Raw genomic sequence first — 25,660 nt, forward strand, 5'->3', positions numbered from 1 at the left:
CTATGAAACCTACCATGAAATATTTCACCTATTTCCCATTTACATGTGCACACACACACATACGCATGGACGCCTGATCACATTTTACAAAATGTGCGGAGAACCCCTTACGAGGCATGCGGAGACCATCATGTAAACATTGTGTGGTACATACTGTATATGACCTCAGCGTTTCAGCTCGTGGCCCAGTGGGGTAACATATAAAAATACATGAAGATGGAGAAGGAGCTCCATCCATAACCCAGTGGACAGTGGTTCCAGGCACAGCACCGGCCTTAACTAGCTGGCTGTTGTATACTCATGGGCAGGCAGGCTGAAATATGAGGGCTAAGGACATGAGGTCTTCCCAGAATGCTAAACTCACCCCTTCCCCATATCTCTCTCTCACTCTCTCCCCACTGTGCCCTGCAACCAATCTGACGCCTAATTAATCCTGAAGGTCTTTTGTTCCGCTGAGGTTTTCCTCTCTTTCCCGCCACTGCACTCCATCCATCCTCACCTCCCTCGCTCCCCCCACAGCCTGCCTCTCATCCTTTCCCCCTAACGGCTCACACACACACACACACACACACACACACACACACACACACACACACACACACACACACACACACACACACACACACACACACACACACACACACACACACACACACACACACACACACACACACACACACACACACACACACACTCCCATTTTGTCTCCCCCAAGGGAGGCGAGGTGCAGTCCCAGGGAGCAGGACAGAGCTAACAGATGTTTTGGCTTCCTTTTTTTTCTTTCTTTTTTTTTTATTTGTGGGGTAATTTACTCAAGAGAAAAATGAATGACTGTTGTTACATCTTTTCCCAGTATTCTCCTAATTATGCTCATGTGAGAAACTTCCGTGGGGTTTTATTTATGCAGATGTGCAGCAATGTGGAGACAGTGATAAGGAGCAAAATGACATTTAGCAGCAGACTAATGTGTATCTTTTCACGAGTGACCCCGAAGGGCTCACGTCTGCATCATGAGCAATTCAACATTGGGGGTAGTGCACTTATTCGCTCCCTTGCGAGGAGACGGATAAGAAGATTAATACCAATCTTGTGTCTGTGTACACTAAATATGAGGCTGCGACCAGCAGCTGGTTTGCTTAGCGTAGCATACAGACTGGGAACAGGGGGGAAACATCTCACCTGACTATGATAACGGTCTCCAGGCAGTAGCTGCGTATTTACTATACAGACATGAACTGCTCCTTCCAGATGGAGCTCAACAGTGAAAACACCGATACAAAGTTTGATATGAAAAACATTCTAATCATTTTTATCATCACAAAATCTGCGTCCACAGAAGATACAATGCAATGTATGTGGTTAGACTATGGCGAGACACGTGAGCATTTCAACATATCAGGCGTGGAAAAACACCCCTCGTCATATTCCAGAGGATATCAACAACATGAGACGTGTCGCCTCGGCTCTAACTGATGGGGCAAAGCCTCTCAGGGAAACATCTACTGAGGTTTGGGGGGGGGGGGCCCAGTGGGCCCATGTGATCAGCCAGGCATGCGAGTGGAGGTGGAGGGGGACAATCAGTGCCAGGGGAAGCGTGTTTGTGTGTTTGTGTAGCAGACCATTTGTTTTGAGGATATAATATGGTCTCGTGATCGATTATTATTCAGTGAAAAACCCAAATCAACACTCGGCAGCTCAGGCATCTGCAATGAATTTAGGAAGCGTTGAAACATTAACACCACATTTGTAAACTAATTGCGATAGCTAGAACTAATTCAGGATTAAAAAGACAAACTGCCAAATATCAAGAAACAGTTGTGAATACAATTATAGAATGATTTGTGACCTTACATGAAAATAATAACATTTTGCTCAGCTACCAGGCCAGATCAGATCTGATAAGTAGATTAATACATTCAGATATGATTCAGATGTTATCAAACCGCATCACTACTAGCCAGGACCATGAACAACAGAACCACGAAACACTACAGGACGCTGTAGTTTACGTGAATTTTCTCAGTTGGGAACTCATAATTCCGATTGTTCTGGCAACATGTGATTGCTTACACAACTTTCACCATAACACAGAAAGTCCTCTCACCTAAACAAAGTATTTCTGATCACTTCAAATTGAACCAGTTGTTTCTTGGTGTCAGGCCAATGATCTGTCGGTTGATAAAAGTTCATATTTATAGTACAGTAAAATAAAACTGCACAGTATTGTACTAACAAGTACAGAAAGTTCAGTTTGCTCTAAGTAGTGTTTAACGTATTAGTATAAAATATAATTTATCTAAAATATTCTAAAGATAATACATTGAATATAGCTGCAAATAACTAAATGCGTCGTTATGATGGCCACTGCATGTGTGCGTTTTAATCAGCTGCATCTGTTGATGTGCTTACGTCTCCATTCGGTGTGTATGACAGACCGGTCCACGGCTCAGCAGCGGGAAGGTCATTTAAAGGCCAGACATCCAGACCTCTCCTCCCCTCTCCTCCCCCCCGCTCCCCTGCCTGAGAACCAGAGATAAACCTACACATGCCAGCCACACAGGACCAATAGTCATGATTTATCGGAAGCCATTTGGTACCTGAACGCCTATGAAATTGTTATGAACTTGATTATGCTTTTAATGAAGTGTGAGAGGTTCTTCAGAAATGATTACAGCCATGCTCCGGCTCACAGCTAAGGGCTGTGGAGGGGGGGGGTGGAGGGAGGAAGAAGGAATGGAGGACTATCACGAACAATGAGGACTTAGCGGCAGCGAGTCGGGATACTGTACAGGGCGAGCAGGGAGCGCCACGCTTCTTCGGAATAGATTACAGCGGCGTTTTTACTGTATATGCGAGGTGACTTGACCCGACCGACCCCATTTCACTTCCTCCCCTGTTAAGGGATTTTCCCTCAAAGCTGCGTGCTGACGCGGTACATTAGATTCAACAGACTGCAGCCTCATAGGTCACATTTTGCATACATATTAGACAGTCGAGGAGGATTCTAACCTTTCCTTGTACAGGATGCTCCCATTTCAGATGGGGCAACATTATTGTTCGGTAATTTCACACACAAATCTCCACTTCTCCGCGACGCCGTGTCTTTAAATACCACGCGGTGATATAAGTGGCTGCTAAAAAGGGCAGTCAGACAATCTGCACGCAAGCAGTGGCTTCTGACTCATACTGAGAGACAAATTGTAACGAGATTCTTAACGGATGCACACTCGGAATTCCAGAGGTCAGAGATCAGGAGCGTTTTAAAGCACAACAAGACACAGAGATGTTTCAAAAAACATTATAACTAATTATTACAGCTTGGGTCTTATTTGATTAGTTTTGTTCATTATTTTGGCTACAATATTATTGTTCTCACCAAAGTAACTTAAGAACATGGTGACATAATATTATTGTACATTCATCTACTTAATTGAATTGATAATACTAAGTGTTTTTATGAGGACATATTTTTCGTCTCATATCCATCTGATGATTAAGAGACATCAGCCCATCTGTTGCTTTGGGTTTTTACTGTATATTCTATATGTTAAAGTTGTCAGGGACTCTTCTTCTACCCATAGTACTTACAAGGTTAACATTGGATCAAGTAAGCTGAAACGTGCAGACTGATGTAAATATCTATGTATCTATGTTGAAGAAATATATGAATTTCATGAGATGACTTTCAGGCTCTTGCTGATTCAGCAGCTAAAAAGTCAAAACAAAACCTGGAGGATGTTCATTTCAAACACCTTATTCCATGCTTGTCTGAGTTCTGTGTACGTGATACGCATCTGACAAAGACAGATATTTACTTAATAAATAAATGATGTTGCTGGCTCTTGGTCAGAAGACGTGTGCACATCGTTCTACAGCTCTGGGTTTGTTGATAAGGAAAAGTCGAACATTTGTCCGCTCAGAAAATCTGCGTGTGCTCAGAGTGAAGAGCAGTGGGCTGAGGATGTTGTGGACCAAACCAAAACTGCCTCCACTCAGGATGATAAAATAAGGTACTGAGAATAATGCCGTATAGCATTCATCAACAAGGCTCTCTGTGCGCCTGTGCTGAGACATGGCATTTTACCACTTGCTGTTGAAACTGGATGTTTCGTCTCTTTATGGTCCTCTTTTACTGGGAATTGCACAATATATTGATTAGTAAGGTAACAACAGATACTGATCGTTTGTATTGTTATCACAAATTCCTTGAAATACCGTGATATCATTTTTGAGGCTATATCGCCCACCCCTAGTGCTTGTTATAGGTTTATAGATCTCTGAACTTTTTACCATCAACAGATAGAGCTTTTGTAAAATATGTCCTCTAATCCTAAACTGGGGCCTGTTTTTTTTTCTTCTATTTCCACGAGAAATGACTTAAATGATGATGCGTTTGATAATAAATTGTCTGTTGATGAATTTCCAGATTACTTGACGGGGTGAAAACACATTAGCAGACAGGCTGCTAACAAGCCAGTTCCTTTTCTTTTTTTTAAAATATCTATACAGCTACATATATTTCATCCTGCCTGGATAAAGACTCAACAGGTTTAGAAAGTGACAAATGCAGATGTTTTATCAGGCAGTTTACACGCCACCTCCAGCTGTATGATGATAGTCACAGTTGATCCTGCTGCAGTAGCTGCCACTGTGTGTGAATCTGTCGCCATCACTGTCGACATGCTGACGCTGTAACACGATCGTCGAGGTCTCTGGAGCTGTTAATCAACTCCTCTCTAATGTGCTGTTCACACCCTCCCTCTCTCGCTCTCTCTCTGCCTCTCTCGCTGACTTGTGGATTTCTATCTTAGACCGGGTGCTCGGCCGGGCGACGGTTGTCGCTAATTTGTTGTGGCATTATTAATTAATGATCAGCCTGTCACAGCTGTTTATAGGGAGACAGATTAGAAGTGGGGGAGATTAGACAAAGAAAACAATCTGCGCGCGGCGCGGCGGCTGACAGGGGTCACCTTCACGTGTCTGAAATCATATTCAATTTGCAGTGGCGGAGGCATGGGAAAATTACTCCACTTGACCAGTCTGTATCCGTCTCTATCTGCGATGCTTCATTTTTAGAGATAACTCAATTCACACTGAGCCACAGACGACTACAACGCGACGTGTGATGTCAGCTGACTTGACGGAAAAACTAAAATATTCTGTCGTGCTTTTATGTGAGCAAAAAGGCAAATGCGCTTCAGTTTTCAAAAGTTCCCTCCTCCAATGAATCCACATTTTCATTCAGCTCTGCCATCAATCACATTTCCCTATTCAAATGGAGCTTAATCCGAGGTGGCAGAGCGCGGCGTCCTCACCACTGACCCCTGCACTGTCCTTCCTCGCGGACCTGCTGACGCCCGCACACTGCTGCGCACAAGTCTCAGGCTCAGTTGACTTGGCAACATCGCAGTGTGTTGTGTTGGCAACAGGAGATTAAGTGGCCAATCAAGGCCTGAGCCGTGGGGTAATCATTCCACTTGGTAAAATGGGTGTCAGGATTACTCCAGCACTTTCTCACATCACTGTGCAGGCTTTAATAGGGCAAGGATGTTTTCAGGTGACTAGAGAGCTGTGGATTGGATTTTAACAACGGCGTCCTACTGACTGATTAATAACAGAGACTAAGGGCTGTACTTTAACAATCTAAGCTCATGGTGTGAAGTGAATTTAGGTCCGGTCGAAATCCACTTTGTTAGTTTAACGGTGAAAATAGAGGTTCCTGTGCACTAGTAGGTGCGCAGGGAAATGAAAACTCTGCCACTTGCATCGTGCTTGGCGGCGCCTTGCGCTATTTGTAAGACAGCGCCCCGTGAGTGTTGGGGGGAATAAAATGAGGAAATGTGTGGATTTTCTTTTCAGATACTAAAAAATATCAATTAGCATTGCATTCACTTTGTCTTAACCCTGTGCTTTACCTCTGACCCCGAGTTACACATCAGTCGTTGTTTTCCTTTGTGGGTCTCTATCAAAGTAAACCTATCAATCACTGAGTTGCGCATGAGAGTTCTACAGTTATTTCAGAAAAAAAGTTTTCAACGCACATGCAGTTTGAATTTTTTCTTTTTAAATTGATTTTTCTCTAACTTGTCTTGCATCTTATTCAAATTAAATTTTCAGAGAAGTTCTGCTGGGAGGATCACTCGCTCACTGAGGGGTCACACACCGACACTACTACTCCTTCATGGGTTGTGATTCTCCTGTTGTCAGAGAACAGCAACGATGAACCCACTGAGTCAGAGCGCAAAATCAGATCAGTAGAACATTCAGCTACAGAATCCAGAGGCTGGGAATTTCTTAATTCTGGCCTTATGTTCTGTCACATCTGAGGTCATCACAGTTACTTTGAGTTACGAATAACAACAGTAATTCTTAATTAACAATACCATTGATATTGGATTTGTAGAACCAAGTTGAAGAACCTCTTATAAATAGAACCCTTTTCATTTCCTTTTCTGTTTTTTCAAATCATATCACTCCAATTCAAAATAAACCTATAAAAACTGGTCAAGGTATAATGTCATGTGAATACTGTTAAGTTCAGGAAAGGGTTTTTGCTAAATGCTGCATGGTCCCACTTACATCTCCTCAATGAACCTTAATCCTGCCACAGGTATAGAGCCAGCGAAAATTTGAATTCTAGGAAAAGAGAAATCGAGGCTGCCACACGCACAGTGCGTTGGCTCACGTCCACGATGTTTACGTGTCACATCTGCAGCGTCAACCACTGCCCAAGCAATTAGTCCATGGCAAGAAGACTGAACATGGAGCGAGCATATGTGAGCTGGAGGGTTTCTCATTGACACGACGCAGCAGCTGAGACATGTATCACATCACACCCGCAAAACGCACGCCAGGTACGTGGTTCTTTTGCTCACGCAGGTATACATATTGTGTACGAGCTTTTGTCCTTTACCAATGAAAATGAAATGCCTCTCGAGCCCTGGCAGACAGCGCGGCTGACTTTCAAGAAATTCCACAAGCAAGTGCTCTCTGGAACTAAACGGGTGCGCAAATCCTCTTAAAATCCTCTTAGACACCGTGGCAGCAGGGAGAAAAAGAGAAAAAGAGAAAAAAAAAAGTTTCTCCCAGGCAAACATGTGCAGGTTTGTTGGGTTGATGCCGTGCTCTGGGGAAGGACACTGTCAAGGCTGGAAAAGAATATTAATATGACACAAAACCCTACAGGATGCACAGAGGCACAAGATGGTGACGGGGGGCTTCAAGGAAAGACTTTTGGGAAAGGATGTGAACGGCTTAATTTTTCAGAGTTAAGACTTCAAGAGTGCAGTGCTTTACACATTATTTCATGTTCTGTTAGGACAGAAGAGGGAAAATGTTTTAGTGTCACTTTCAGCTGCCCGTTATGTCACGTGACGTGGACAGCTGGAATATTAGGACTGTCTAAACGCAAACTTTAGTAAACAACTAAAATCAGCGTGACTATCTACTCAGGACAGTTTTTGCATTAGATGAACTTCTGCAGCTGAAATGAAAATTTAAATGGCTGTCAACAAGTGCCAGCCAATCCAGCCACTGTGTCTTTAGGCTCTCCAATTTCCTCAAGATTCCTCAAAAAAATGAGTTTCCTCGCTCTGATTTTCATTTACATATTTGGGTAAATGAGCATGGGATTGGGCAGTTTGTTTGCCAATACGCTCTTTGCTTTCCTATCTCCTTTGGGCAACAGATTGAATTAATGTTGGTAGACACTGTGGTGCCACACATGAGGAAACAAGAGCTTTTGCAAAACTACAAAACTCTGCCAATTATAGCTCTGCAAACACATAAGACTGGGAAAAAAGCAACTCATCTGGGTGGTGAGGCAAATTTCCCTCATGTTAGAAACAACAAGGACAATAATTAGCTCCATTTACATGCTTTTCAATTAAAATAGATCAACAGACAGATATTGTTCACCCAACATGCAGGATTTGCAGAGCACAGAACACAACTGCAACCACACACTAATCTGTGATTTGTATTTTCACTTTTTTTGACAGGGTGACTGTCAGCTGGCTTTCACATCTCTTTATCAGCACCGCCACCATCTCTCCTTCCATCCCCACTCTGTTTATCTATTATCTCCTTTCCTCCTTAATTACTTGTTGGAAGGTGTTTGGCTTCTCCCGACACGCCTGCTGTTTTGGTCATTACAGGCCCCTGTAGGAAGTGAAGTGGCTGCCAAAGAAGCTTTGCAAAGGACAGGCGCTGGTGAAGTGTCTGTACTCACCTGGGGTAAATGAGCACAACTCTTCCTGCTGGCTTTGAGTCCTGTGCTCCCCTCAGGGGCCGTCCTGATGTTGAAGAGGGCCTGAAGAGCACACTGGGCCGCCTGGGTCTTGGCCAGCTTCTTGCTGCGACCGCAGCCCTCAAACACGCGCCCGTCCACGCGCACCGCCATCACAAAGCTATGCAGCCGTCGGCCCTCAGCTCGCTCCGAAAGGCAGGCGTATCGAAGGCCCGGCCGGAGCTCATTTAACAACGCCACGGGGCTCTTGGGGGCCTCGGCCTCTGGAACAATACCACCCAGTCTCTGCTGTGCCTGCACCATCAGGTCCAAGGTGTGGCAAAGCAAACGTCCATGTCTCAGCAGCTCGCTCGATAGTAGCTCGCTCTCAGCTGCTGAGTTGCAGAGTGAGAGGCCGTTAGCGCACGACGAAGACTCGAATTCCTTGAAGAGCGTGTCAGGAAAGTCCGCCTGGTCTGAGGTGAAATCGGCCGAAGGGTTGGAGATGTTTCCCATGGCTAGATGGGCCTGAGGAGCGTTGGGGAACTGGACAAAGGACTTGAGAGCCAACTCAGCAGCTCTCATCTTAGCTTTCTTCTTTGTGGGCCCTGTGCCCTCGAACGTCAGCCCGTTCACCTCCACAGCGATGGAGAAGACGGGAGCGTGCACCGGGCCCGTCTGGGACACCATGCTGTATTGGAGGCCCGGCCGGAGCTCGTTCAGCTGCACCAACGCATTTTTTGGAGCCTCAGACCAGGACAGTTTCTTATAGATCAGGCGGAGGTGACACAAGTGCCCGTTGTTGTCTTCCTCCAGCGGTCGTTTCCTCTTTAGACCAGAGTTTCCGCCTCTTGCAGAGTCGGAACAGAAGAGCGACTGGCACTCCGCAGATCCGATGGTGCGATCCTCTAAGTTACCAATGTTGCGGTTTTCCTTTACCTCTGCACTGCTGGTACCTGCAACGAAAACAGCAAAACAAAACAAAATTCATTTAAAAAAAAAAAAACTCAAAACACAATGAGGAAAAGAAACATTCATTACTATGTCACACGACATTTATCCTGGCTGAATCAAATGAATCAAAGAAAATCTCTCGGGGCAGATTGAGCCACTTGACACAATGAAATGGTAATGAACAAATCTACAATCCTGATTCGAGCCCACTTCATATCCCGGGGCTGTGTCACATATAAGTGTTTTAAAATCCAAATCAAATCCCCTAAAAATGGCGATGTTATCCGCCAAATTATTCTGTAATCTGCCTCCAAATTGGTTCTGAATCTGTTCCGTAAGTGGGAAACATTGGTCCCCGTGGCCAACAGCAGAGCGTCAATCCTATTTGCAATGGGGGGTGGGGATCGCGTGGCAGCCAAACTGAGAAAGGATGGGAGAAATGTCTGGGGCTCGCTTTATTTCACACTCCTATCCTTCGCGGGGGCAAAGTCTCAACAGCTGTGATACGCTCTTCAAACCTAGTTACAAGGAGGTGGTGGCGTGTTGCATTTCAGATGGGATGAAATGGGTTGTTCAGATCACCAGACTGTTAATAGTGGAAAGGGAAAAGGGAGGCTGGGATCAAGTTGTGGCATCCACTGGTGGGCTGAAGTAGATGGTAGCTCTAGATGATGTGTATGCAGGCGTGCAAAAACGTATCTATTTCTAATTTATCACAAACACTCAAGATTAATATTTAATGGCTCTCTTTTATAAGATAATACAGATTTTAGCACGCAAGCTGGCACCCGTGCCCAATCAAATAGCCCATTTCCCAAATAATAAATTATGTGGGTGACAGAAAGATCATTTGCATATTAGGCCTGCCACTGACAGAGAGAGAGTTAGCGCAGCATGCTGACAGAGAGAAAGAAAAGAGAGGCAGCCACTTACTTAAACTGTCCTCGTCCTCTGTGCTGCTGGTCCCGGGGCTTATGTACTTGAAGGGAGCGATCAATGCTGACAGCATACTGACTTTCTCTGGAGGGGAGACAAGAGACACACGGAGAGTCAACAAGAGGGCAGCGGTGGAGATGTTCTGATAGTTTCATCGATTAAAGCCGTGGATCACAGTCGGCCCAACACGTCAGAGACGGAGACGGAGCTTAAGCGAGCAGAAGTATGCACACAAGCCGGCTTCTCTGTCACCGGTACACCGACAACTAATCACACATGGCCACACAAGGAAGCAAACACACACCCGCACAAAGACATACAGTGGGCTCCAAAAGTCTGACATTACTTTGTTGTTCAAGTGAATGGGAAAGCGGTCTCAGACTTTTGGACAATTTAAAATACCAAAATATGAAAAACTAAATAAAATGTGAAATACAACTACCGTAAAGTGGTTTGTGATGAATACATGTGAGGCGATGCGAGACTGGAGTATATTACAGACTCCAGCTGGTGATGCTACACCGTCAGGTGTTATGACAGATGATGATAATGGACAGAGACCTGCATAAAGACTCTGAGGCAGCAGGAGCAGGGAAAGCATCTTTCTACCACCGACGAAAATGTGCCGTAAATTTGTTAAAAATATAAATATAGTTAATTTCTGTATCATTTTAATGTGACATTATCCTCGTCAACAATGAAACACAACTGATTCAATGAAATACAAAAGGTCAAACAGCAGATATTAAACTATATATTTTCCATTTAATTATAACACTGTGACTTGAACAGACAATATATCCTGTATGTCACTGTATTCGTTTGTCTGGTTCCTCTTTATTCAGCCTTTTTGAATCTTCCATGCACACACCACTACATCTGTGGTGGGAAACTTCCTCTCTTCATCAGCGCTAACTTGTCGACAGCAGCTCTCTCCCGTCTCTCCCTGGGGCCTGCTGCTGTCCAGGTGTGCGTGTTGTTTACAGTGTAAAGCCCTATTAGGGCCATCGCTTGATCTGGTGCTCTCCATGCGGCGCCGAGCAGAATTGACAGACCGGTCGGCCTCCTTAATTACAGCCCCATCTCGTTTCCCCAACATCAGCTGATGATCAATAAAGGAGAAGGGTAAGGGGGAAGAAACAGAGGTGGACAGAAGTGAGGGGAGGTGATGGAGTGGGGGAAAGGCAAGAGGAGAAAATAGAGGTAGAATGAGTTTATGTAGGAGTGTGGAAGGTAAGAAGGTGAGCCTGAGGTCAAGACTCCCTCCGACCTCCGTGTCTCCACCGGCCTGCGGCAGCAGCTCCATCAGCACCAGCAGCAGTATCCCAGGCCTGCTTGAACGTGGTGCCACATTACAGTGCGATAAACACTTTTTGATAATGGCGCAGGGTTGTGTATGAGCTCGGTCCCCGGTGCTCTCTCACTCCACGCTCGGCCCAGCTCAGTCGGGGGGCTCAATGAGTCACTCTGACACACATGGATACACTCTTAACACTGAGGCTGGAGCCATGCTAGTCCTCGTGGGCCAACATCACAATTCAAGCATTTGCATTCTGACCTAATTAGGGGCTAAAAGCCCATCACCAGCAGCAATTTGGCCCAACATGACTCCCTCGGCCAACAGGGTCATTATCCAGGCCATTTTCAAATCAGCCTGTATTGTTTTTTTAAAGCCTATTTATAGTAAAAACATGGTGCTGTATGGTGTGTTTACAAAAGTGGCAAAATTAGGAGCTGTTAAATGTCCGTTGGTTGGTAGAGCATATATGAGGTCGCTCTTGCATTTGTACACAAAATGCATCCAGTTCCTTTGTCGAGTGAAAGACAAAGGCACACATCAGGGATGAAATAACAGTGAGGTCAGTAATTAACACACAGGAGCCTAAGCTTTCACACTGGGGCCCGGGATGTAATGCCTGTAATGTATATTTGATAATCCCGTTTTTCCAAAGGGGTGTAAACCACCCACTCGCCGGCTTCTGCCAAGTCAAAAGGCCCACGGGGCCAAGAGATATCAGGGCTTGGTGTAAACAGATGCATACAGTGCGTTCATGTGGACATGTCATGAGTTTTAAAACTAGCTGCGAGAGCAAAAACTAATATATTATCCTTTGAGAATAAACCGAAGCTGTAAACACTCAGATCTACACGTTGTAACAAAGAAGCAGAAGCCAGCAGGCTGGTGGATCTAATTGATCTCCTAAAGTTGTTCTTTTTATGAATATATTATAGACATCCAGATTATGGCCACATTTACAATAGCCCTCAGGTGGTTTGGTAATTTGTTAAAAATGTGTTTTATGTGTTCCTAATGCTACAGCTGCCAGAGAAAAATGATAATTCTCTCAAAAGACTTGCGGGAGGTTAAGACTAAGACTAAGCAACCACTTTCAAATGATTTTGTCAAGTAACCTGTATCTACATCAAGTGGCAACCCACCGTGACGTCACCCGGTGGTTTCTGAACTGCCGCCGCTTTGATGCCTCGAGGTTTCACATTTTGACCGACGCCATTCTCATACACATACAGCTCTCTAATGCTGTACATCCTGTACAGTGCCACTATGAGTTATATGAATGAAATACTAGTCATAGCATGCTAACATGCTCACAATGACAATCCTAACATGCTGATTTAGGCAGGTAGTCTATAATGTTTATGATGTTCAGAGAATTAATTGCGTTAGTGAAAAATATGATGAGAAATATTTGCTGACAAACTGTTTTCCACGATGAAAACAAGACAGAAATACTAAATTGTGTAGATTCTTTCCCTAACAGTGAGGGTGGATGAAAAGTCACCAGCCATTCCCCTGGGAAGCACGAAAAGGCCGCCTAACTGACCGACGGACAGCTGACTATAGAGATCTCCAGTTCTGTATCATTCCAAAACGATTCTTCTCACTTTCAAAGGACCACGGTTCATGTTGAATGTCTCAGGAAGTAATCATTGAGCAGGAAATATCATGTTTTCAATAACACTGATGCCGAATCAACTGTGCAGTGGTAAGCGGTGCAGTTTAGAGGTCATCCTCCAAATGCCACCCTTGATCGTTCTTTGACAGGTTTATGAAGCGCCCGCACAAGCACACACTTGGCTCTGATTGATGAGGGCGCTGTGTGTAACATCAGAGGCAGTTTTTGTCTGTTTTGCCATGTGTAGTGTGATTGATTTTCCCAAAGAGATACTGCATATTTTTAGCCTTGTAAATTAAAATACCCTCAGCCTGATTTATTTCATAATAAATGCTTTATTGTAACAACAGTATACAGCTTTGTGGAACGATCCTTGCTACTAAGTTCATCTAACATGAAAGACTGAAAGGATAGAAACAGTTATATGTATATTTCCTGCGCAGATTTACTGAACATGAAGCTTAAGACATCTAATACACACTTTCAATGTGTTCAGACTGAAAGAAACTAATCGGACTTGGAAAAAGATAGTTAATTGTTAAGAATTACAGAATGTTGCCTAAATCTAATCTTGATGTACATTTTGTAAAATGCAAAATACACTACTGGAATCAAGAATTAAGGAGAGTTGATAGTATTTCAAGATTAAGATGATGATGTCGCAGTTAACCCTGCAGACAACGTTCAAAAAATATGGGGCTGTGACATTATGTGGAGTTGGATTATTCTTGTTGTCAGATGTGTTCGAGAAACTTTAACTTTAACGTACTGTACCCTCCAACATCAATCGAATATTAAAATGTATTTTCTTACCTACCAACACTGTAACACAGATGTCAAATTGTTCTTCGTCCGCATATTTATGTGTCAAATAAAAACACGAAGCAATGGAGGGAATTGTTGCAGTCAACAGCCATCAGTGGTGGATGTGCGAGGAAAACTCAAGACAACAGCTTGCTTTCTCTGTGTCAACATCAACCGTCAGTCTTTCATGTAATCTGTGGCATTTACTGCAAACAGACTTTTTCCCCATAAATCTTTGGGGCGGCGCCTCCACAGGCGACACTCGTACCCTGTCAAATCTGCCCCAAGGACAAACTCAGGGTGCGAATGACTCAGCCACAAGTGCCACAGCTCACACAACGGCTAATACGAAGCCGACAGGTAAATCAGGAAGTCAAATGTCAGGAATGTCTGAAAGACACGAAGGCCTGGATGACCTAGATTTTCTTCAACTATCAATACAGAAAAAAAAGGATGTTATTGTGCTTGGCCCCGAGTGCTGTGCAGTATTATGTAGATTAGAAACATCCTGTCTCAGGAAGGATGCAGTAAACAAGTGTGTGCATCGTTTAGTTTTAGACTGGTCTGCCGTAATTCTTTTTAATCGGGACGTCCCATTAAGTCTCGGAAAAAAACTCCATCTGACAAGAACAAGAAAAAGAGATATTCATCCCATATTATCTCTGCTGCCATGTCCCTCTGTAAAATCCAACATAATTGAAATTCCCTCTCTTTACGCACATAGCCCTTAAAGACCAAGCTCCATCGAATTGCCCTCCTGTCCCAACCTTACAATGTTAAAGGGACAGTAAAGGATTTTAATCCAATACACGTTTTTGTAAGATTCAGTGACAATTTCCTCCACTAGCTGTCGGTTCTGTGTGTGTGCCATATGGCGACCAGACTGTTATACCACCTGAAAGCTCTTTTACACAGAAGTCATGTGGCGTGTTTTTGCCATGTTTGCTGCCTCCTGTGCCCCAGTCATCTCCCCCAAGTGACTTTACATGACATCAGCGTTTCATTTGGGCAGAAAACCGAGAATCTACAATCCTCACTTCAACAATCCTCCACTTGTTCATCCGATGCACCACCACTGGTGTGGACACCGTTACCTTACATGCCCTTCACGGTACCTGCCAGTCCATCCCCTCTCATTCACCAGCGGATGGGATGAATGAGACAATAACTGCCAATAGCCTCAGCTCACTACACCCGTCCCCTATACTGCACCGGGACACGGAGAGACGAGACGCCGCTCATCGGTTTCCACCACACAAAGGCTCGGTAGAGGAGAGGCAGGTCAGATAGGGAGAGGCCTTGGTCAGATGGCCATGCACTCCTGATAGTGACAAGGCTGCTGATGGTGGTCCACTCACAATGAGCTGGAGAGGGGGGCTCGCTCGCCCTCTTCTCCGTGCTTCCTGTATCAGTTCTGAGGAGAGAGTAATGAGCCCAATCAGATTTCTGCGTGGTTCAGCCTAACGAATGGGTCAGATGAGAGACTGGAGACACTATTGAAACCAGCGCTGGGGGAAATCATTGACTCGCACTCTCGTTCTCTGCTCACCACCTGCCTCTCTCTCTCTCTCTCTCTCTCTCTCTCTTCTGTCTTCATCTTTCTGTCAGTGTCTTCCTGCAAGCCTCAGATCGAAAACCACTGAGCCACAAAATGAAAGGCTGCATTGTTTCTCTACAGCACTTAAAACCTGATTCCCGTCACTCCTCTTGAGTAATCTCTGAGCAAAGTGTCACATGGAAATAGACCCCATGTTAAACAGCCCCATCCACCTGTCGTCTGTTTACATGTGACTGCAGAAAATCTACGGCTGGAGACAAACATGCTTTTAGCCACACGTCCGTGTGTCCACGATGGATGCCTCGTGTACCTCGAGTCCGTTTGGAGGAGCTGTTGTGCACGTCCTCACAAATTACTGATAGGCGTGCGCAGGATGCAGTAGCGCACATAAGCGGACGGCCCACGCTAATCCAAATTCTGACCTCAACTTTACACCTGTAAGTTTATGTGACTATCTTGCAGAGTTGTGACAAGTTGATACTGAAAGTCGGACAGACGGACACCAACCCTGTGTGTGGTTCCCATTAGACCCACACACACAATGTGAAAACAATACCAGCCCCGCTGTCGCGGCTGGTAATAAAAGGAATTGAGAAGCACCCAATTTCAAGCCACTTAGCTGTGCAGGACTGTAACTGCACTGTAAAAGAAAGGGGGGAAAAAAAAGTATTTTGCTTTTAAATTCCATCTCCTACGTCACTGCGGAGCTTTTGACTGCAAAGCTCGAACACTAACCACCCACAGCGGATTTTATATCTATAATGTAATTAGATGTGTCACACATTAAGCTGAAGTGTCGATCTCTCCGATTCTCAGATGCCGGGCTCGATAAATACTGACTGCTGTGTAAAAGCGTGGGGACAGCTGTTCACCTTGACCACCTTCAGAAGTGATGATGACCAACACGATATATTTTTTTTCTTCTTCCCCAGGCTCTGTCAATTTTTTTTTTCAAATTTTTTTTATTCTTATTTTTTTACGTTTTAATCACTCTTTGGCTGAGACTTAAAGTTGCGTGTGCCGTTACAGACACACTGAGGCTACAGTGTGTACGTTACAAAACAACTAGAATTACCCTTTAATAGAGGACAGAGGGAGTAAAAGAGAGTTTGGACGCATTTGCACAGACTGATGGATATTCAGCACCTGATTAGCGGCAGAGAGGACAAAGTGGCCAGGCCATCTGCTTTGCATTTGCACTCCTGGCCATGAACGCCAAGGACGGAGAGTCACTGACTGTGGACACTGACCCTACGCACGTTGTGTGTATGTACAGTCGATGTCTTTTGGAGCAGATGTTTTGCTGTTTAGTGTGATATGAGGCTCTGTCACACACATACATTTCTTTTCATAGAGATGTGGCCATTGCTTGGTTTTTTCAGGTTTATGAAAATGCAATAAAATGCAGCTTGGACTGCAAATGCACATCATTACATCATTGACGTGTTATTCATGTTGACGCCTTCAGGCAAATGTCTCACTTTCTGCTTATTCACTCTAATTTATCGCTCTCTTTTGGGGAATCGTGTTGGCAGGTATTGCTTTTTGTTTAATCGTGTTAAAAGCTCTCTGTTTGTGTGTGTGCGTGTGTGTGTGTGAGTGAGAGAGAAGGAGATTAAACTTCTACGAAATTCAAACACTGGTTTTCTCCGTTTGTCGGTAAATATCTTATTTTCACTGGTCGGTTTGTGGTTGTACGTCTCCATCAACAATTCAAATTGCAGTTTTACAGAGTTTACAAATAAAAATTGTCTGCTGTGTGTCTCCTGTCTCAATGTGCAAATTAATTCAAAGACAAAAAAAAAGAGTCAAATTCCTTGCATGTGTAAAATGTCGATTCTGATGGAACACAAAGTTGTGGCCATGAGAGTAGACAACGCATTTTAAATATGGATGTAGCTGCAAAAGTGGCGACACATTCTAAAAACTCTGATCCTTCACAGATTTAAAACCCGGCAGCACAGAAGATGCACGAAGCCTGGTTGTAATCAGTAGCTTATGTGAAGCTGGTCCTTTATAATTACATAATTATACAAATCTAGACAGAGACATGACCAGGTTTTGTCGTCAGTTTTTGTAGTTTGCTTGATCAAGGCAAAAGAAACCTGGGTTACGACAGCATCACAAGAGCTGATGGAGGACGAACGGCCAAAGGCGTTAAAACTACTGTCAATTTGCACAAATTCCATCTCTCCGTTTCCACTACACACCGTCTCGAACACCATGTAACACAATGAAAGATAAGATTCAGCAGAGCCTCTCTGAATTCATCGGCAGCGAGGGCAACTTCAATCACTGAAAATGAAGTGGCCACAGATACAACAATGTATTCCACGGTGGAGTGTAAGCAGAGGAACCTCGGCGGACAGTGAATTGCTTAATCATATTTAGGATGCCACTTTTTTTTCATCCCTCCCTCTCTCTTTCTACTCTTGCTTTTCCATCTTTGTCGGTGAGTACACCCTCCTGCTGCTGAGAGGCCGACTCGCCATGGTTGAGTGTCACTGAGGAACTTGCTCAGAGTGTGTAACGGCTGCGGATTGTCAAGGAGGCCCGGCAGACAGTGAGGCGGCACAGCGGCCCTCATGATCACTCCGCAGCTCTGCTCTGTCGTCCACGCCGCCGCCGTACGACGCTCACATCTCCTCGAGCACTCGCCTCTTCAGAGACACACTTGCTTTCACAGAATAGTGTCATGATAAAAGCTTTTTAAAGTCACATCTCATGCCTGAACTGTATAAAAGTATGTTCTTTTCATTTAAAAAAAAATAAATATATATATATATATATATATATATATATATATATATATATTTGACACATTTTTTCACCGCAGTCTTTGGGATTGACTGTGAAAGCTTTTAGCGCCAAAATTGCAGTTTCTGAACAATAGTGCATCAGAGTGCTGAAAAGGCCTTCATGAGGAGAAACACATGAGCCTAAAAATGAACGTAGCCCCAGTCGAAGTGTCGGTGCAGCCTGGAGATGGAGAAGGAATAGAAATACGCAGAATGAATCCCGTGCGTTAATTCCATCCTTCACCCGAATACCTTTTGGCAATTAAAAGCAAACAGGCATGACCACCCCCCCACCCCCCCCCCCCCCCCCCCCCCCCCCCCGCCCCCCTTCCCACCACCCCTCCAAAGTTCTACACAGATCACGATCGCTACCTGATAAGTGGCGGATTTAATGCGCACCCTCTTCCCTCCTTAGCAGAATATTAATGCAGGCTGTCATCCATGAGAATGACTCATTTACAAGCATGCAGAGGAAGCCGAGGACTCAAACCTGGATGAGGTTTGTCGCCTCGCTCATTTGATAACAAGCACTTGAGTGTATTTACAAGGCAGAGCGAGCGAGATAAGTGCGCGGTGTAATGACACTGAGCGGGTCAGGGATGTCTCTCTGCGTCTCACTGTGTTGTTGCTCATCTCCCTCCCACAGTTCTCCCCCTTTCTGACAGCGAGCTGCGCATCGTTGCGCTGCCTGACGCAGCACGCCACCGTCATCTGCGCCGAGGCATGAAAAGGTACCATTCTCCAGTTTGACTCGTGAAGCCCTTTTTACCGCTCTCTCTCTCTCTCTCTCCACTTCCATTGCATTTGTGCGCTTTGGAGCTGAAATCCTGTCGTGCCGGTGCGCTCTGAACGGAGGACACATTGTGCTGCGACACTGCCTACCTCAGGAGTAAGTGCAAAAGCACACTGACGTGGCGCTCGGCCGGCGACGGTGACCCGGGGTGCGGTCTCCAATCTCCGATTGTGTGGGAGTCAATGGGGAGGTGTGACATTAGAGACAAATTGGTACGTGTTTGTCACAGTCCTACAGTCACCAGCTCAGGCCCGGACGGCGGCTCTGACGGAGAAGCAACACTCTGAGCAGAGGGAAGGTGTGAGGGAGACAAAAAGGCTGAGAGGAGTGTGCAGATTGTTTCTGCTCGAGCTAATATGAAACAGTTTGTGTTTTAAAGGCCTGAAAGAAATTTGTGTTTCACATTTTTACCCCCTCCAATTTTTCACTCTTTTAATTTTAATAAGCCGACTCACCTATTCCTCCCATATCCTGTTTATTCACCTCTCCCTTCCCCCACTCATTACTTCACCTAGACCCCAGTCATTTGATGCTAAATGGCCTCTCTCTCTTCTCTCGTCAAATAAACCTGCGAGCTTCTGTGCGATCTTCTCCGGCAGTGTTTTATGCCTCACATTATGACGCACATAATCAGCCTGGCTGTTTGCACTACTTTGTTCAACACAAATTGCTGCACCGATGGTCGCGGCAAAGCACAGATGGGACGTGGACAGTTTTTCATCGGCTGTTCCGTACCACAGAGCCCAACACATCTGGTATGCAGCGAGAAGCATCTTTGCACTAATTTGTTTGTCACTATATATTGAAGGGACTATCTGTCATCCTGCCATGCTTTGGTTGCGGCATGATGTTTGAAGAACATGGCTAGTCATAAGTTTCAGGCGGCCTGGCTGGCTGGCCAACTTGGGACTCGCTCGCACGAGCCATCTGACTGTTGGTGGGGGAAAAGGGAGGGAGGAGATGGGGCGGGGGGGGGGGCAGGAGAGGAGAGGCAAAACCGAAAGGGTGCAGGGAGTCTGTGAAATTCACTTTAAAGCTTCTCGGACGACGTGGAGAGACGATCTGTTTTCACTTCAAATCAGCTTGAAACAACATCTGCTTGCATGCATACAAAAATTGTAATATCCTCGACATGCCAAGGAGGTTACTTGTTGGTCGGTTGCAGAACTGCTAACGTTGAAAAGTTGTGTGTCGTTTGTGTGAAAAGGGTGGAAGTCCAAAATGGTTTTGCCCGCCGGCAACATGTTAACAACATATCAGTACACTTGACCCCGTATTGTAGGACAGATTAAGAGAAAAAGTACAATTTAGTAAAAAAATAAAAGATAAACTGCTAAAAGACAAGTAGCTCTAAAATCAAATTGTAGAATTCACTGCTAGAGTTGATGCATGTAGTATTGGATGATTATCATTAATGCATAATCAAACTCGTCATACAATTGTGTACAAAGTAAAAAAAAGAAAAAAGAAAAGTAAAGAAGTGGTTGTGAACCGGAAACGACAAGCGTGAATGGTGACATGACACTGCCTTGAGAGTTACATCTCAAGGGGGCCATAGGTTATATTTCATGCCCCCCCAGTGTTAATCACGCCCATACTTCAGATTCCTCACAGGTTTCTCAGTCTGTTTCTTTCCGGGCCTCAGATTTCCATACAACCACAGAGTGTGGGGGGGGGGGGGGGAATGAAAGAAGAACGTGATGAATGCAATCTGACAGCTCATAATATCCCCTTTCCCATTCTATGCTCTACATTTGGTGTGATTCTGAGTCAATTAAAGAACTGTTTGATGTTGATGCATCCAGACTTGGAAATTAAGCCTCAGTCTGGTCGGCACTTAATTGGTCTTCATGTCCCTATTTACACCGGTAGACTCCTATAGGTCACACATCCCTGTTGCACCGCATGACGTGCACACTTCTGGTGTATTCATTTTTTATCCAAAATACAATAAAAAAAAAAATAACGGGGGAAATAGGTCTGGAAGAGTGGGGCTTTTTGAGTGAAATGTAAATGGCTCGGTGCTCGCGCAGAAATCTATTTTTCAGAGGGAGAAAAGGAAACACTTTTATCTGACGACAAGCACTTTCCTTGGCTACTTAAAAATGACATTAATGTTGCAGGGGAGGATGACGCTGTGGTAATACTGGCTGAAAAGGGACCTGGGAAATTCCAGAGCACTCAATATCTTAGAAATATCAGTTTTTACATTTATTTAAATGGCAAAAAAAGGGGGCAAAAGCTTCTGCGTCGAGCTTAAGGCTTGTGTTCGCACAGTCTTATTCTAAGCAACTTAAAGATATTTTCCAATTTGCCTGAATCTATGCGGCAAAAGTTGAAAACTACATGAGTGGGCAGAGATGGGAAATGTAATTTCCTGTAAATCAATAGAGTGAAGTCTGAAATGGATTTTCTTTTTTCTTTTCTTTTTTTCAAAGCGGCACAGGAGAGACAGTATGCTCTGTACAGGAAGGACGTTTACTGGACTCAGAAGTTGAAAAATCTAAATGTAAAAAGTAAAAGGAAAATATAGAACTCTCTCATGGAGCACAGCAGCCACTGTTTTAGATCCACTGAATACTTGTTATACCTACAGAGAAACCTGTGGCCTCTTCACACCAAATAACTTGCGTGTTGCATTCAAGTCGCCTTCGAATGAAAGGAGTGTGCAGTCCACAGAGGAGGAGCGAAGGAATAGTCCTCAGACTGTCACCAGTCGCTGAATAATGGAGCAGCGGAATGTGGGCATCCAGGCACGGTAAAAGGTTTTTGCTGTATTTCTTTGATTTGGTGTCACGGAGATGACGGTCTGTGTTGTGTGTTATCATGAAACACAGTTTCTAATGGTGCCGGTCCCCCCACGAACTAAAGCCCAGTGAAGTCACTATCACCATGTTTAAAAGATTGAGCTCTCTCTTACACATTAGCAATCATCTCTTTTGACCTGGAACAAAAGGTCAAGATCTTTGGCTTCACCTTCTGCGCGTGTCAAGCCAACACTAATCAAAAGTCAGAGCCCTAATATGAAAACCTGATGAATCAATATCTCGCAGCAAGGAAGTGAAGGTTGAACAGATCGACATTCAGCTGCATAAACCGAGTTTATCACCATTTCAGGCTGAAATAAAGCACAGGTACTGAGAATCTGTAACTGAAGTATAAGCCACAGGCAGAAGAGTGCTGAGCAGCAATCACAGCATATTTAAACTACAGATAAAGAAGAGCTAATGAAGCCAAACGTCACATGAAAATAAGTTTGACTATTCTTCTGAGAGGGCATCGCGAAGTCTCCAAAACCACTCCACAACCCTTTCATTCGCTGAATCCTCCTGCCCCCCCCAGCGCCTTCAGCGGGGCCTCAGATCCACGAGCCAGGACTGTATCTTCCCACCTCAGCGAGCGCTGAATGAACGATGAGTAATCGTGCGGGAGAGTGAGGTCATTATCGACACGTGGAGGTTTGAATTGGCACGCCGGAGGCTTCATCTGCGCCACATTCACCGCTCCTTTTCACTTTGAAGTGTGCGGCACACCTGACTCGTGGCGGGGGGAGGCTGGTGCTCCTGTTCATTTCCGCTTTCGACTTTTTGAAGCCAAAGCAGGCTGATTTATTTTGAGAAGGGCCTCAGCAACTCTTTTCTGAAATGATTGGAGCAGTGTGGGAATCTGCAGTAGAGTGTGTGTGTGTGTGTGTGTGTGTGTGTGTGTGTGTGTGTGTGTGTGTGTGTGTGCGCGCGCAGATCTTTTGCAAGAATTGTGTTTTGTGTGCAGTCTGTATGCACTACATGTGTGTTGGGGAGTGTATTGGTTCGATGCGAAAGAGAAGAGTATCTTTTAATATTTCAAGTAGCTGTAACATTTCAAGATTTCTTTTTTATTGTTTAAATGTTTGATGATAACCAGTATTACCTACCTACATGTCGTAAGTACAGTGCAACTTCATATACAAATGTACATATACTCAAGCTTGTGAAATGTGAGGTTGAAGTTCTGACCATGCTGGAAGACAACATCATTGTGATTCATTCAATTCAGGGTTGAAGAATCATAATTTGAATGGATAATGCCGTCAGTAGTAGCTAGTGGTGGTATTTCAGTACTTGTTAATAGCCACTGCTTCTCTTAATGGGTCTACTTTATAAAGTGAGCTACACCTTTGAATATTTTGAGTAGAGACTACAGCTAAAGTTTATTTTAGAGGTTTAGCTTCAATTCCCAGTGTATTCTCAGTTGACCTACGCCCACGTCCTCCATGACACTTTCTTTTTCTTATCCGGTTATTTCTCATTATTTGCGCACAGTGGAATTGTCGGTGATACCAAGTATTGGTTGCTAGGAGACTTGTGACGCACCTCCCAAGTCTATAAAAATACTTAAAAAAAAATATATATATATATTATTAATATAATTTCCGACAGCGATGTTTTTTGTTTGTGAGGAGACAAAAAAAAACTCACTCCGCAGCGCTGTGTGTATTTCTACTCTGATACACTCTACGGTTTCATTTTCCTTGATCTCGGTTGGATGGCTGCTATTGCTAGGGTGATAACACACATTTAGTCACATTCTAAGGTTGCGCTTGTTTGTGAACTACAAGAAAGAGAGTGGCGTGGTACCTTCCCTAGTGTAACCAGGTAAAAACGGATTCTCGAAAAAGGGAAACTTCCCAAAAGAAAAGGGAGATAGAAAAAAAAACATCCTCTGTGTGCCTCTTCCATAGAGTAAATAATGGGATGCGAGTTACTATCCTCTGACTGTGAAGGCAAAGAATTCTTGCTTCTGGTGCATGACCCAAACAGACAAGCCCATGAAATGGAACACCAGCTTAGTATTGCTCTAGTAGACTCTGATGGGTGGAAACAAATGGAGTTTGGCATAGCTGTGTATGATACAGTGTGTCCTAAATGCTGTATGACAGAAACACAGGCCTTTTCTGTTTACATCCATACAGTGGTGGGGGTTGGAGCCGCAGACAATGCTATGAATGTTGTTTCTTGTTTTTTTCCTCTTTTTTTTAAATGCATACAATGCTGCTGTTCAAATCTCATCTACATCCCAGGTATTAGCCCTTATTTGGCGTCACAGATTTCCACTGAACAGCAATTGTCCAATCGGGGCTAACTCGTCGCCCAGCTATAACTAGGCACCGCAGGCCTGACGAGCTTTGGACGTAAAGCACAAATACAACTGCAGTAAGACTAAACTGCATATGTTTCCCTGTTTAACAGTTGACTCATCACATTCGTTGTTGAGTTGTTCTAACATGATCCCAAATGATCGCAGTCATTTTCACACCTATGAAATCCGTAATTTGAATAAGGTAATGGCCCAGGACCCTGAAACCTTGTTCAGAGGGAGAATTTGTGAAGGGACATTGTTCCAAAGAATCCGTTTGTCCAAAAGAGCAGTTGATTATTGATATGGTACAAGTTCCTGAAAAACATCACCAAAAAAAATGGCCCTTGATGGGAACAAGATTTATGTTTATGGATGAAACCAAGTTACAGTGAAATAATCGATCGTAGTTTCTTTGTGTGAGCTGTAAGTTTTAATTCATTATGTCAGCTTCTGTGGTGGATGGTGACTGGTCTTAGGAAAGGCAAAGCAAACTCCAGGAAAACGCTTCATTTTTTCCCCCCCAAATTGATTGATAATAGAAGCGCTGAAGGAGAGGTCATATTGGGTTATAAAAGCCAGACGTCATGACTTCGGGTCTCTGTGGATTAGAGTTTTAATAATGACGACCACTACGCTGGTATCAAGCGTGACAGTCATGAACAGTGTCCTTGTAATGGCTGCCTCTGGCCGGTGTTATTGCCTCTTCCTGTCCATCAGTGGCCCCCTCCGCCTGCCTCCGCCCTGTGCACACGCTTTTGTAAGCCTCTGTACCTGGCTGCCTGTCGCCCTGCCTGTCAGACCCACTATCTACCTATCAATCTGTGAGTGTGTCCGCCTGCGTGTGGTGATAAGGAGCCGTGGGTGTCTGTAGCCCTGACACCAGCTGATTTATGCCAGCCCCTTTCCCTTTAGGGGTGCGATTTGTGAGAAAATCCCCAACGACTCATGCTGACTTTGTGTGTACAAGTGTGTATCTGTTTGTCTGGCCGTTTGCATGTGCGTGTGTGTGTCTGTGTGTGTATGCACTGCGCACAGGATCGTCTGTCAAAACAAAGATGACAGGCCGCTGTAACTCTTTTATTGCCATATTTCAATTCCTCTACATCACTCAGACCTGATTTAATATTTGAATTGCCCTTTTATAAACGACATAACAGAAACATTTTTTTTCTCTTATTCGCAGTAACAAATCCGAGTCTCTTCCACCCACCGCACGGGTGAAATCTATTGGCAATGAAAACTAAATGAGTGAAAGCACAGTGTTTTGCTAAGTCGACTTAAAAGTTGATGACTTTGTCTCTTTGTTTCTCAGTGTGTGGTAGGGTGTATCTTCCACTTTGAGATGGTTCTTTTCTCATTTCCTACAAATTAAAAACCTTTCAAAGGCAACTAACTTTAAACACACAAACAGTAATAATGACACCACCCTGACCTCTATTAATTAGATGGTCTGATATTTACCACAACAATACTATCCGCTATAGTGTAATATCATTGTATGGATAAAATTAAATGCTTCAATGTCAACTGAAGCTTTCACTTTACCTTGATACCATA

The 25,660-nt window shown here is 44.3% G+C and overlaps 1 protein-coding gene across 4 annotated transcripts in view; it reads right to left on the minus strand.

The window, feature by feature from the left end:
- adarb2 (adenosine deaminase RNA specific B2 (inactive)) overlaps window positions 1–25,660 on the minus strand; it is a 175,021-nt gene that overhangs the window by 36,409 nt on the left and 112,952 nt on the right. For all 4 annotated transcript variants that reach the window (XR_007030285.1, XM_047329914.1, XM_035619491.2 and 1 more), the window contains exons 2-3: window positions 10,115–10,201; window positions 8,231–9,183 (exon numbers count right to left, since the gene is read on the minus strand). Coding sequence is in view for 3 of the 4 variants with exons in the window: in XM_035619491.2 (XP_035475384.2) it covers window positions 8,231–9,183; window positions 10,115–10,201 (1,040 nt within the window). In the remaining variant the exon portion in view is untranslated. The remainder of the gene's footprint in view (window positions 1–8,230; window positions 9,184–10,114; window positions 10,202–25,660) is intronic.

The sequence above is a fragment of the Scophthalmus maximus genome, chromosome 21 (genome assembly GCF_022379125.1).
Source record: "Scophthalmus maximus strain ysfricsl-2021 chromosome 21, ASM2237912v1, whole genome shotgun sequence".
NCBI lineage: Eukaryota > Metazoa > Chordata > Actinopteri > Pleuronectiformes > Scophthalmidae > Scophthalmus > Scophthalmus maximus.